Consider the following 14,249-nt stretch of genomic DNA (forward strand, 5'->3'; position numbering starts at 1 on the left):
GACACAGACCGGCAACCGTTCCCATCCTGACCGAAGCTTTTCTGCAGATTCCTGTGCATATTTCCTACCACTGTTCACTAATCCCAATTATCCCATGACAACAAAAAAGGCATCACTTACAGCTGCATGTCTACGACCTTCATTCCTGTCAGCTCCCAGCCATTCCAGAGCTCGTTTCACCTCAAACTCCACATACTCAGCTGTGAAGGTGTCACCAGCCATTGCAAGCCGCCCAATAGCCTTGGAAGCCATCTCCATTACAACAGGGTCATTGGATGGCAAGAGGTTCCTCAGGTAGTTGGCAAACCTGCCGATACGGGTGGCATTACCTCCTTCAACACCGATAAGACTTGCTGCAGAGAAAGGGAGCAATGCTGCAGTTCTCCCCAAGAGTCAGACAGTAGGTAATCCCTGGAGGAGAGCTAGTATTCCCTACACATTCCTTAAAGATTCCCATTAAGTCCTCCTAAACTGCAAATCCACAGGAAAAAAAGAAAATCGGGCGACAGGAAAGGGTCAGCATTCTTTTGAGCCTGATATTTTTAAGTGAGAGGAAAAATGCATTTGGTAGCCTCACAGATTTTCTTCATTTTTAGTTTTAAAAGAGAAAAAAAAAAATTTACCCTGTGATCACAGACTCATTCTTAATAGAAAGACATTCATCTGCATGCAACTACTATAGATAGTCCACCTCACAAGAAAAACTCAAAACACCAGGGGAAAGCCCTTCTCCTCAGTCCTAGAGACAGTCTCTCCTGGCCAGGGTGGAGGCACTTCATCAGGCACCAGCACAGCAGAAGCTTTTGTTGCCAGTGCCTGGGCTGTATCTGCTCTGTAGATAAAGAGGCCATCACAATGTCTATGGTTGTCAAGCTGGCACCTTTCAACATCACTAAATTCACAAAACAATTTGAAAGTGATAATGTCATCTTAAGATACAATGTTATCAATAAAGATTTCTCTAAGGGATTTACACTGCCTTCAAATACATTGGGACTGGAAAATTATGTCTATGAGCCTAAACCATAAACATCTCTTTGGCTATTTAAGAAGTAACTGCTACAATACAGGCCACTTTGTCTGGAAGACAAAGTATTCATGCAAGCTGACTTCCCCAAGAGTGGGGATTCAGGCAGCTCTGCAATCTCTCAGAGAACACACAGCCAGAGCCACTAATGGAGAGACTGATCAGAATCAAAGCAGAATCTATGTGAGCCCTCTTGGGGATGGAAGTTGCTGTTATGGAGCCGTGTAAATTTAAATAACAAGAATCAATCTCCCCAAATGGAAGAGTTGAGAGAGTTAGCCTACCCTGATACATACAAAGGGGCAGCACAAAGTGCTCTCAGCTGAGCTCCAGAACAGAATTTTCATGTGCTCAGCATTCACATTTGATGCTCAACTCCCAGAAGAGCTCAGGGCCCATTAAGTACCAGGTTTCCAGCCACTCCCTGTAGCTCCGTGCTGACACTTCACACAGATTTCCAGAGCCCAGCAACTACAACATACCCAGTGTACCGAGCTGTCAGGCATCAGGCCCCGAGTATACAAGCTCATTCCTTTTGAAAATCTGTCCCTAAATATCGTTGCATGAAGAGAAAACTCAGCAGAGGCATTATGCACTTTCACTCACCTATAGCCAGAATGCCACCCTTCCTTTCATTTGCATCAGAGCTAGAGACCAGCTCAAATATGTGATGGTTCAGCTGATCGTAAAACCTGGTAGATTCTTCCTGACTCATCTGTAAAAGCAAAAAGTTCAAATCAGCTTTCAGCATTCTATCCCTCTCTCCTGCTCTAAAACCTCCATGAAGACAATGCTGCCACTTAAACAGAAAGAAATTAAATCAACCATACATTATGAGCTCGAAATAGTTTCTAATTTGTGCCCTATACACAACAAGTTTACTTATTCTGGTACTTGACTACTTGTTTGTGTCACCAACTTGCTCACCTCGCCTACATGCCAGGGGGTAAAAATAAGCTCCCCTGCTGTGCCACATCTCCTCTCTAAGACCAGCTTCCGTATTCCAAAAATCTCCACTGCAAAGGCACCCTGCCCACCCCTTACACTCAATGATACACTAGGATAAATAACCCCATTTGTAGCACTCACCTCACGCAGCTCCATGGTGACATAATGCTGCAAGTCCTTGGCAGCTTTTGCCCTTGTCTCTTCGCTGCGACTCTTCAAGCCATTGGCAAATTGTTGGAGAATGGACACGGTGCCCGACATGGTGGTGGTATGCTGGGGCTCAGGGGCATCAAGGCCTGTAAATTCTTCAGAGACGCATTTTTTACTGCTTGAATTGAAATCTCTGAGCTTTTTTCTTAAGGCTATCCCTCCTGACTGTTCGCCAAAATACTCATAAAGATGCTGTGTTGGTAGACCATAAAATTACAAGTAATGATCATATTCCTTAGGAATTACACTCCATGATAAAACTGTATCACCACACATCTTGACCCCCAACCTATTTGCTCTCTAGTTCCTCAAATACCAAAATACACAGCAGTAGGCCAGGTGCCCCATGGTGATCTAATCCTAAATCAAGGGTAATGCAACAGTTGAAAACCAGCAGGGTCAAAAGAGGGTTTGCAATTACGTATCATAAATAAGCACAACCGTTCCCAGGATTATATCACTATAGTATCTGACTCGTCCCTGAACACTTTCATCCAAGTTTCTCTGCAGAAATCTCAGTGTTGCACCAACACAAGGAAGACTGAGCATTGGCAAGTATTACACCCCCCAATATATATTCAGACATGGGAAGTCCAGTTATAGCAACACCAACCATTGCAAACAGGGGGTTTCCTAGCATAACACGTAAACTTTCTCAGGAGCCTTTCTTTATGTCAAAAACACTTCAGGAGCTTGACGCCCCCCCCCGATATTCAGATTACGTAAAACCAAACCAAGCACCGGTTTGGTAAATGGTTCAACTGCTTCTCCCCAAATATTCCACGTGCAGTCACAGACATCCAGCGAGACCATAGGTGAAGTGGCTGCTGGTAAGAGCCGGGAGAAGCTTCCCGGATCAAACAGGAGCCGGCGGTTGCTGTTACCCATCAACCCAGCCCGGTGTCAGTTCCTGGGATTCCCTCACGGCCACAGAACCCGGCGGACAGGACCCGGCAGGCCCGAGTCCGGCTGGGAGCTCCATAGGCCGAGAGCGAGGCAGGGGTGAGGCGGGGAAAGGCGAACACAGCCGGCGGGGCCGCGGGCGGCAGCACCGCGCGGCCGGGGGCTCGGGCAGGTCGGCGCGGGCAGGAAGCGGGAGCTGAGGGGAAGAGGAGCCAGTGCTGATGACAGGCACCGCCGCTCTCACTCACCCGCCGCCGCCGGCTCCCGGACTCCGGGCCCCGTGTCCGCCCCGCCGCCGCGCCTGCAGCACCGGCGAGCCGCTGCTGGCCAATAGGCTCCCAGGAACCCCGTGATCGCCATCATAGCTGACCAATAGAAAAAGAGGAAGGGGCAAGCCTCGCTCAAAGCCCCGCCCCTTCCCGGGGAACTGCAAGGACGGTCGCCTTGTGACCAATCATCGAGGCAGTAGTGGCTGAGTGACAGCACATCTGATCAATAGAATGGCTGGGCTTACTCAGCAGGCCCACCCTCCCGATGCCGGCTTCCGCCCTTCCGTGAGGCGCCGACTATGGCTGGGCTACAGCATGGGTGGATAGGGCAGAGCAACCGGCATCATCTGTTTGGGCTTGTGTGAAGCGTTCGGCACCGTTCTGTATGACATCCTGGTCTCTAAACTGGGGAGACATGGATTTGATGAATGGACCACTCGGTGAATAAAGAACTAGCTGGATGGCCGCAAGTAAAGAGTTGCGGTCAACGGCTCCTTGTCCACATGGAGACCAGGGACGAGTGGTGTCCCTCACGGGTGGTACTGGGCCTGGTAATATTCACTAGCTATGTCAGTGACACAGACAATGGGATTGAGTTGTCCTCGGCAAGTGACACCGAGCTGTGTGGTGCTGTTACATGGTGGAGCGATGGGACGGGGACTAAAGCATCTATCTCCTCTAGGGAAGAAGAGAAGGTGGTGTGGAGGTCTCAGAGTAGCCGTCCAGTATCTGGAGGGGCCTACAAGGAGGGATTCTTTACGAGAAACAAGGGGGAATAGGTTCAGACTAAAAGAGAGGAATTTTAGATGTTAGGAAAATGTCTGGGGAGATCCTGGCACAGGTTGCCCAGAGTTGTTGTGGCTGCCCCATTCCTGGAAGTGTCGAAGGCCCGGCTGGGTGGGGCTTGGAGCAACCTGGGGCAGCGGGAGGAGTTCCTGCCACGGCAGGGGTGGAACGGGATGATCTTTAAGGTCCTTCCCAGCACAAGCTGCTCTGCGGCTGTCAGCTCTGCGTGCGCTGTACGCATGCGCAAAGGGAGCGGAGCGCTGCCGTGCCGTGCCCGCTGTGCTCCGCTGAAATGTGTCCGGCTGCCCGTGACAGCAGCACGGGCGGCTGTGGCTGTGCCGGCTTTCGGGCGCTCCGTGGCGGCTATGGCTTGAATCGTGGTGCTGGCGCGTGCTGCGGGGTGACTCCCTCGCCGCCGCGCGTGACGCCGTGGGCCGCTTACTTTTCCTTTTAATTTGTACACCGGGAGGTGACGGGGGGTGCGGAACCCCTCGCGCAGGGCCGCGGGGGTGGCGAGGCCGGGCAGGCTGGCGGTGTTAGGGCGGGTAATGGCGGCGCTCCCGCATCCCCCGCACGCCGCCATGGCGGCGGCGCCCCTCGCGTCCCCGGGCCCCGCTAACGCGCGGCCCTTCCCCTTCTAGGTGCTGCTGCTGCGAGACGGCGGGGCGAGCATGGGACCGGCAGACCTGGTGCAGAAGATCAGTATCAGCGCCGAGAGCCCCCGCGGGAGCGAGAGGAACGGCAGCGGCTCGGCGCTGGCGGGCGTTGACGGGGCCGCCCCCGGCAGCTGGAGACACAAGTGTGCGGCCTATGTGCTGGCGCTCCGGCCCTGGAGCTTCAGTGCCTCGCTGACCCCTGTGGCGCTGGGCAGCGCGCTGGCGTACCGGGCCGAGGGAGCACTCGACCCGGGGCTGCTGGTGGGAAGCGCCGTGACCGTCCTGGCTGTGCATGGGGCCGGCAACTTGGTGAATACCTACTATGACTTTTCCAAAGGCATCGATCACAAGAAGAGTGATGACAGGACGTTGGTGGACCAGATTTTGGAGCCGAAGGATGTAGTCCGGTTTGGAGTTTTTCTCTACACTGTGGGCTGTATCTGTGCTGCTGGGCTCTATGCTGTCTCCACGCTCAAGCTGGAGCACCTGGCCCTGATTTACTTTGGAGGACTTTCCAGCTCCTTCCTTTATACCGGAGGTAAGTGCTGCATCCCGTTTGTTGTGAATCGTAGAAATACGTACATAGAATGTGGAAGTGATAGAATCAGCTGAATTGTCAGAAGGTTTCTAGAATATACACATGATCTATCTAGTGCACTGCCATAAAATATTTGTGGTGTTTCCTGAAGTACTGGTAGGTAAACTTATATATTTTGCAGTTGCTTGTTGTGGGAAGAGTCATACTAAGTTCTTCAGTTGGATAGTGGTGTTGAGGCATTATTGTTTACATATATGGCTTTAGATGCTTATCAGAACTATTGCTGAATCTCTTTGTGATGTTTATCTTATATCCTTTAGTAGTGCAGCTAATGGCATATTTTCTTTCTTTTGGTGGGAACTTTACTTTCTTTTGAAATGTTTTATTACTCTTTATATGGAGCTTCCCTGTGAGTGCTGTACAGTTTGTGATTCTTCTTAATAAGACAAGGATGTTTTAGTGTCTTCCTGTGTTGGATAGATATAAACATTGTTACTAGGAGAGGAAAAAACGACTTAGTTTCAAACTGTCAGACTTTCAGTTGTGTGGGTTTCCCTGAAAGCATCTTGTCAGTTTTGCATTTTGTTCTGAGCATTTTCTGTATTTCTTCAGGATCAGGTTCTAGTATGCATGATCATACTGAAGAGTACCTTGTTTCTATAGGTGTCTGCAGAGGCAGATACTTCTAGATGGGCATTAAAACCAGGCCCTTAGTTTTTATTGCACTGTTTGCCTGGAGAAAGCCTTATCTTAAAAGAAAAAAGAGATAACATATTTCTTGTCCATAGCTGCATGTTCTTTGGTAGTTTTGCAATATTTATATGGGGAAATGCTGAACAGTTACATCATCCATTCTCTTCTGTCATTTGAATTATTTAATGATTCTTGATTTTATTCTTGTGTCTTTCCACAGGAATTGGATTTAAATATGTTGCACTTGGCGACGTGGTGATCCTGATCACCTTTGGGCCCCTGGCTGTCATGTTTGCCCATGCAGTGCAGGTTGGTTACCTGTCTGTCTCACCCCTGCTCTACGCCGTCCCTCTGGCCCTCAGCACCGAGGCCATCCTGCACAGCAACAACACACGGGACATGGAGTCAGACCGGCAGGCAGGAATTGTCACCTTGGCCATCCTCATTGGCCCCACCTTCTCCTATATTCTCTACACCGTGCTGCTCTTCTTGCCCTACCTGATTTTCTGTGTGCTGGCCACACGCTATACCATCAGCATGGCATTGCCACTGCTCACCATCCCGATGGCATTTTCACTGGAAAGACAGTTCCGGAGTCAGAGCTTCAGCAAAATTCCTCAGCGGACAGCCAAACTCAATCTACTGCTGGGGCTTTTCTATGTTTTTGGCATTACGTTGGCACCAGCTGGTACTCTGCCCAAACTGTGAAAAGAGCTGTAGGGTCAGGCCTCATAATTCACTGTTTGTGTCAATTAGCAGTGGATGTTATGAGTGAATGACCCATGATGGACGGTGAGAAGAATGGAAAGACCACCAGACCACCTTGCACTGTTGATAGTGGATGTTATGATTTCTGGTCGTGGATAGTTTGTACAACAAACTTCAAAAAAGTGATTTTTCAGTTCTTCAGAAAGGGAGAACTGCGTGGCTTTGCTTTGAGGAACAAGGTGACATGAAGTCAAGGAAGTGTTTAAAAAACCTCATCCTTCTGCCACCTAATTTTTTCACTGTCAGTTCAATGAAAAATAGGGCCTCAAATCACACTCTCAGTTCACAAGCACAATGATTTCTCTTATCACTTCTTTTCTTATAGTGATGAAGGAGTCCAGTGGCTCCCATATGGGAATCAGAAAACACTGCCAAATGTTTAGCATCACAACACAGGTGCCATTAATTTGCTCTCTTCTATTTCATTTGTTGTATGTCTTATTTTTTGTTTTGTTTTTGCTAGCCAAGTTTTGAGCTTTTATTTCCAAGCCCCCTGAAATGCACTAGATACTGATTCATGAACTATTGCTTCTGCTTGTCCCACATAGTTTAGAAATTTTAAAGTTGCAAATCTCTATGGATTGTGGTCCTAAAATGGAGCACAAATACCCCACTGCACAAACTTTAAGCCAAAACCAGTAAATTTGATTCTGCTACAAAAGCTGAAGCTGTAAATGCAAACCATGCAACTGGAAAGGCCTCAATGGGTAAAAAACTAAATGGTTTCCATTTTTGTTTTTGATTAGAATTTCTTCTCTGAAATAACAGTTTTTGAGTTAACGAGGAGCTGACAGAGTTCCAGATTCCTCTGAATAGCTATGGATTAATGGATGCGTAGGTGGAAAACAAACTGTTGATTTTAAAAAGCATTAAATTTTTCTCTCTTTATTTAAAATATTATTCCCAGTATTATTGTGAAATGTCTTATTATAAGAAGCCCAGTTCAGCAAAGAAGAAACATACAGTTTTAGGAAAAAACAAATCTGGATTATTGCATTGGCTCTGCCTAAAAATTAAGACTGGGAATGGGAAGATACCAATTTTTTTTAACAAGATTTTTCCTAATGGAGTCCAGAATTTGTGTCACTGAATCACAATTAAGTGATCTCTGAAGGGAAGTTCCCCACCTCTTTTTCCTCCTCTATACCTTGGTGTTGCTTTGTTTTCTCCTGCAGATCTTGCCACTTGCTGTTCATGTGGCCCTTTGGAGAGTTGATTGTTTCAGCAGTAATGTAGTCACATGAAAACCATGCCAAACATACTGGGGAAAATATGTGCCTTCCAGTGCAAAGATGGGTTTGATCCATAACATATTACTTAGTGGCAACTGAATTCTCCTCTGAGTTATATAGTACCTGTACACAGGTTTTTGTGAAAAGCTTGTTTGCAGGAGCTGTGGAAAGCTCAGAGGAATTGACACAGGTGTTGAACCGGAGCTCCTGGTGCCAGGTCACAGCCTTGCTTTTGAACGTGTTTGTGTGTGAACCACTGTATGAAGGGCTTTGACACATGAGCAATAAACTAGCAATAAACTCACATGGTGTTACCCTGCATCTGTCATAGGTAAATTATGTCCTTGTGGTGTAAGTCTGAAAAAGCCAAGTATCCCATTAGAGGGTTGTACTGACAGCAGTAAAACTTACTTGATGGTACCAGATTACATGGTACAGCTATTTAGAGACTGGTTTTATGGCTTCATGTTATCCAGTGTTACCCAGCAGTTATATCTGAGCCGACGTTAATGGGAAGGAGTCTTTGCAGGCCTATTTAATGAGGCACAGTTTTATATTCTATTTATTAAAATGGGCAAATGATCTCCCTAATCTCGCTAGGCACAGGACAAGAAGAGATGCTTTCTACAGCAAAATACTTGTTGGGATTAAAAACACAAGGAGAAAATGCAAAAGTTCAGCTCAGATGGGTGGAGGGGGATATCCAGAGGGTTTTGGGAACACTTTTCAATGCAGATAGACACAACAGAGTTGGTACTTGGCTTCTCTGTGGACCTAGAGAATGAAGAAGAGCCTGGCTCCAATACCCATTTCACATTTCTGCGAACCAAAAGCTTTTGTAGGGATAAGTAAGGGCTGAGCTGACAAATCTGTTAACCTTGCAATTGGGGATATGCAGGTTTAGGTTAATCCTGCCCTTTGTAGCAGATGTATGCTTCATTTTAGGATAGCTTGGTTCTGAATAGCTTTTAGTTTCAAAGAATGGTTAGTTATCTTTTCTGTACTTCTTTTACAAAAACTAGACTACTCCAGCTAAATTCCTTAAAGTAACTTGGCTTGTATCTTGATAACTGTAATTGTAATAATGGGAAGATCATTGCTGCCCTGGAGTATGTAACTCTTACTGTATCTTGACTACCATTTCCTGGGTAGGATGTCTACTTAGGGCTGGAAAGGACCAGTGCTTTTTGTTATTAACATGAAACAGCTCATTATTATGAAAATATGTGTATGGAACACTTTCCAGGGTAGGGGGGATTCAGAATATTTTAACAGTAAAACAGATGAAAATTTGGTAATTCCTTACTAGCAGAAGCTGGTTGCCTCCAATTCCCTCTCTTTGAAAAACAGTATCATTCCAGGTACTTGAGGATATTAGTAATAACTTATACATTCTTCACCATGGTTTTGAGGAAGTCATTTAACTTCTCTGTGTCTCAGAAAATAGTTAATTTTTGTCTGCCTTACAGGGATGCTGAGCTGACATCATTGTCATAGACAGCTTTGAAAGTAAAAAGTGCTTTATCTCTGTGTGCTTTCCAAAAAGCTTGTTAGTGCTAGAAAACATTTTAGATATGAACTAACATAAAGGGTGACTTGACCAATGTAATTTGGCCAAAATAATCTTCATATATAATCAATGAGTAGTAAGAGAGGTTAATTTATTGGTTTTCTTTGTGATGAAGATGCTGGGTCTCTTCCCCTGCCCCACTTTTCCCTGTCCCATGCTAATTTCCCTGAATATAAACTTTAGAAACTTCTTTCAGGTCGCTGTTGATGAGCTGTATTGCAGTGTGATGAGTGTGCACTGGTAGATAAATAGATCTGTAGCCCATCTGTTAATGTGTCCTAAAGCACCTCCTGGCCTTTTTTCTTACCCAATAAACTGTCTGAATGTTACTCAGTTAATTATGCTATGTTTGATTATTTTATATTACTCAAGTTATATTTTTGCACATTGATTAAAACATAGTCACAAAAGAAAGGTCTTCATCTGCTATGTTTATACTATAAAGTGCCTGAAAGATCATAATTTTTTTTTTGGTGTAAAAGTTCTTTTATGAATCACATAGTCCTCTCCTTCCCTATCACGAGGCAAACAGTTCTGTAGCAGTGATCATTTCCTACTAATGGCAGACTTGGAATAGTTCTGGTGTATTAATTGATGTGCAGAATTTTCTCTGATGGAGTTTTCTGTGCCATGTACTGTTCAGTATTTGTAAGGAGGTTTCAGCTGAACTTTAATACCTTTAATAAAGATGAACTTTTTCATCCTCACCAGTATGTTCTGCCAGTTTTCCAGTGCTGTAGTCACAGCTCCATAGCAGTGTGACAGCATAATGCCTCCCCCATGTCATAAATGAGCCTAAACCATAATTTGAAATTTTCCTGCCTTGGCCAGTGGCACACTGTGCTCGACAAATGCATTTGGAGGTAGTTAAAAAGGATAAAATGCAGGATAGCATGACATCAATACATGGGCTTCCAAAGGAGGTTTCAGTTCTGAGAGTCTGCAGATGGCAGCACTGCTCTTCCGTTGTTGCTTCAGCACCTTTTCTCTACAGGAACCCGTGAGCTATATTTGCAAAGGATTTTTTAGTGTTTGGTTGTATATCAGTGGTCTCCTTTGGTGTAAAGGAACTTGAAAGATAAGTGGCTGCAGATGCATTTCTATTGTGCAGATTATGACTGGATAGATGCTCCTGGCCTAGGCAGGTACTGGCAGAAATGGGCATTTGAAGAAAGCCAGATGTGCTGCAGGTAGTTTGTCAGGTAGCAAGGAAAACAGTGAACCTCATCAAAACATTGGATCTAAAATGCTGCTCTAGGAGCTTGAAAGTGTAGAGAGCTTAGATACAGGAGGTTAGGGTCTGCCTCCTCCAGTCTGCCTCCTGGTTGGCACCTTCCAGATGTCTTGTCCTAGGCTTGAGCAGCACTGGGCAGGTCTGCTAGTCTGACAGTCATTTTAGGTGCTAATTGATGTGGGAGATCCCGGCACCTGCTCTTTGTTCTAGTGCTAGATCCATGACCAGTTTGTTAACTGGGAAATGCAGAATAGCCCAGCAATATTGATAAAGCCTAGAGTCTTTAGAATTGACAGAATGGAAAGTTATTTTAGGGAGTGGTTTGGTTTGTGTGCCCTGTCACTGATATAGTGTAAAGATGATGCATGCTTATTTGTGTGCCATCAACCCAAAAAACAAAGTCTGTGCCCCAAATGGGCTGGCGTACTACTTAAGAACTAATTTAATGAAGACCAGATGAAGAATGGTATGGCACAGCACTAAGGCTTTATTGAGCTCTAGAACACACACACACCCCACACCCACAAAAAAGCACACGAATCTCTAGTGTGTTATTCCCAAGCTCTTATTTATATTGACTGGCTCTAAGGTTTATACAGCAGTACAGCCATCCCCCACAGGTTAAAATGACTTAACTGTGGCATACAGTGGCCTCACATCATACAGAGATTAATGTGTACTCTATGTGAAGTTGTTTCATTAACCCTTGTGATAATAGCTAAAGATACTGGGAAGATGGTTTATTAGACTCTCTTTCCATTAGGCCAAAGTCAGAAGCTGCTTAATTCTCACAGCATGATTTGTGCAGTTGTATTTGCAAACATCTGTGTGAGATGCAAATTTCCTGAATTTGCCCCTTGTATCAATCTAGCATTTGGTTTATTCCCTTACCACTACCCAGCCAAGGTGGGCTGCCCAGCCTGGGCTGCAGAAGTTTGTATCCAGCCCTGCTTAGACAGGAGCAGGCTCCTCTATATGAGCAAACCTACCAGCACCCTTTGGAAAATAGACTTTATTATCCTTTGTGATAATGTGGATGTTGTGAGCTGTTGTTCTACAGTATCTGGGAGAAAGGTGTATCCTACTGTTGTTCCAGTGGGAGCACAAGACAGAGCTGGTCTATCAGATCCTGACTTCCTTGTACCAGCAAAATCTGTATTTTTTTTCCCTGTGATGATTTACAAGTTGTTACCTTGCAGGCAATGCAAAAGCCTGTGCTGGATCATGTCATAAAAGACTAATTGGGCACCTTCTATCCCAGCACAGTAAACTGAGATCATGACCTTTCCAGGGATTAGGAATCCAATTATCTGGAGAAACAGTTCCAGACTGAAATGCCCTTCTAACCTCTTACTGCTTAGTATTCCAAAATCTGTACTGGAAATTTCAAAAGTCCCCTAATAAAAAAGGTTGGAATCACCCTTAAACAGCTTCCATAAAGTTTATTATTATCTAGTGATAATTCCATCTCTGAGCCTGTTTTGAGTACTTTCTGGATCTAGATGAGCCAAAGAGAACTGATGATTTTAACAGATTACACTTATTCACAGGCCCTCCAGGGTCACTCAGGGAGCTTGTGGGACTAACTACATTTCAGATGACTGAATTTGCTTCTTCCAGGAAGCAAACACCCTATGAATTGTTCTCTTTAAGTTTTTAAAACAACACAGAGGTGTGTGATTTTTTTGTTCTCAAGACAGAAAATATTAGCACAACAGGCAGTGTACAATCAGTTGTTCCTTAATCTGGCCACTGCAGGTTCCCTGTAGGATACTGGTACATAGTGGGAAATTTACCACCAAAGGAGTTAGGAACATACACAGTTTGTTTTTGTCTGGGGTTTGAGTCCAGATGTTACTATGACTGTTCTTTTTTATTAGTTTAATATATATTGAAGTCTGCAAATACATGCTGGGACCCAGGTGGGACAGATGAGATGTGACAAAGTTCTTGGATGATTGATTATGAGCAGGGAAAATCAATTGTGTTAATTTCTGGCTTGTCACTGGGATGGAGAATTAATGAGAAAGTCCCTCTGTCTTAATGGTATTTTCACATTATACAGACTGTGATGAAATGGTCCTCATGTTTGGCATCCCAATTATGGGATTATTGAAGATCTAGAGGCAGGAACAGAAATCCACAAGCACAAAAACTCCTTTCACAAACAGCCACCAAGTGAAGACGGACCAGCTAGGAGAGCTGAAGAGAAAACAAAGAGACATCATCTTTTCTGCTTGTATTGTGCATTTAGGAACATATTACAGGGGCTGTGGCATTGGTGTGTGATGATTCATATTTTGAGTGGTGCTGTGCTACTGATAAACTGTGTCCTATGGGAATCCTTCCCTCCAGGGGTCTTACAGCACCCTGTAGGCATCAGGGAGGCTACTTACAGTGCAGTGGTTTCTAGAAAGCTGTTGAAAACACTTGAAAGATTTTACTCCCCATCTTCCTCTGAGCTCAGGAATGGCTGGCAACTATGCCCTCTGAGCATGAAGTTTGTGCCAGACCAGTAACAGTGTTATGGCACAGAGGGTGAAGCAGTGGTGCCAGCTTCCCTGCGCTGACCAGCCAAACAAGGGAAGCAGCAGATGGCCAGTGGACCTCTGGAGTAATTTGTGATGCTTTCAGTAACTCCTTTGCAGAACTGAGCACGCATGTACCTACTTGGACGAGTGGGGAATGTTGGTCTTGATTATGACTGACAGAAAAGCAGATCCATCCCTGCAGCTGCCTCCTGTCTGCCAGGAGTTCATCCAGCTGAGACAGCAGCAGTGTAATTGATGGTGTTCTGCTGGGTAAGTCATCCATAAACCTTGTGTATTCAGAGCACCTGCTTGTCTCTTGCTTTTCTTGTCAACCTCCCTGTCCTTGCTGGTGTACTTCATATGCCCTCCCCTTCTCCAATCTACATTGAAGTATGCTGAATGCTTAAAAAATCCCAGAAACTCCCAGGGCTGTCAAAGATGGAATAAAAAGAAACACTGTATAGTGACATGAAATTTGTTTAGTATTTTCTCTCTAAGGATTTAGTGCAGGTCCTTTTCTTTCCATCTCAACATGTCAACGTTTTAGTTGTGATGGAAAATTTTGGAAGAGAATGTTTAAAACTTTCCTTTTCTAACAGGCAGACAAGGTTTAGAGTCAGAGGAATAGGCCAGACCTCAAATGCCCCCAGAGCTGAACTCTGCAGGTTCTTCAGCTGCCTGGACTTCTTCTGTATAGCTGTCTCTATTGCCTAGGGGCCCTGTTGGAAAACATACCAGTTTAAAACATTTTTATATAACTTTAGCCAGGTTTGTTCACTTATGCCCCGGGGGAAGAGAACTGAAGCTTCTTTCTAGGACTTTGTTTCTCTAGGTGAGGCCCAGAGGTAAGGAGAGAGATTAGGGATTATTCTTTGCCAAAATGC

The 14,249-nt window shown here is 45.2% G+C and overlaps 2 protein-coding genes across 2 annotated transcripts in view; one reads left to right on the top strand and one right to left on the bottom strand.

Moving 5' to 3' along the window:
- Window positions 1–274, bottom strand: part of MTOR (mechanistic target of rapamycin kinase) — a 60,077-nt gene extending 59,803 nt beyond the window's left edge. Inside the window, exon 1 of the mRNA XM_062507390.1 lies at window positions 121–274. Coding sequence (XP_062363374.1) covers window positions 121–258 — 138 coding nt within the window. The 5' untranslated portion in view covers window positions 259–274. The remainder of the gene's footprint in view (window positions 1–120) is intronic.
- Window positions 275–4,624: 4,350 nt separating this feature from the next.
- On the top strand, window positions 4,625–8,334 carry UBIAD1 (UbiA prenyltransferase domain containing 1). Its single transcript, XM_062507592.1, has 2 exons — window positions 4,625–5,337; window positions 6,251–8,334. The coding sequence occupies exons 1-2, from the start codon at window positions 4,815–4,817 to the stop codon at window positions 6,736–6,738; spliced, it is 1,011 nt and encodes a 336-aa protein (XP_062363576.1). The 5' UTR covers window positions 4,625–4,814; the 3' UTR covers window positions 6,739–8,334.
- Window positions 8,335–14,249: the final 5,915 nt, after the last annotated feature.

The sequence above is a fragment of the Cinclus cinclus genome, chromosome 23, assembly GCF_963662255.1.
Source record: "Cinclus cinclus chromosome 23, bCinCin1.1, whole genome shotgun sequence".
NCBI lineage: Eukaryota > Metazoa > Chordata > Aves > Passeriformes > Cinclidae > Cinclus > Cinclus cinclus.

Coding starts and splice junctions, on each gene's coding strand:
- UBIAD1 (XM_062507592.1), top strand. CDS start 4,815: ATGGGACCGGCAGACCTGGTGCAGAAGATCAGTATCAGCGCCGAGAGC. Junction 5,338..6,250: donor CTCCTTCCTTTATACCGGAG/GTAAGTGCTGCA, acceptor GTCTTTCCACAG/GAATTGGATTTAAATATGTT.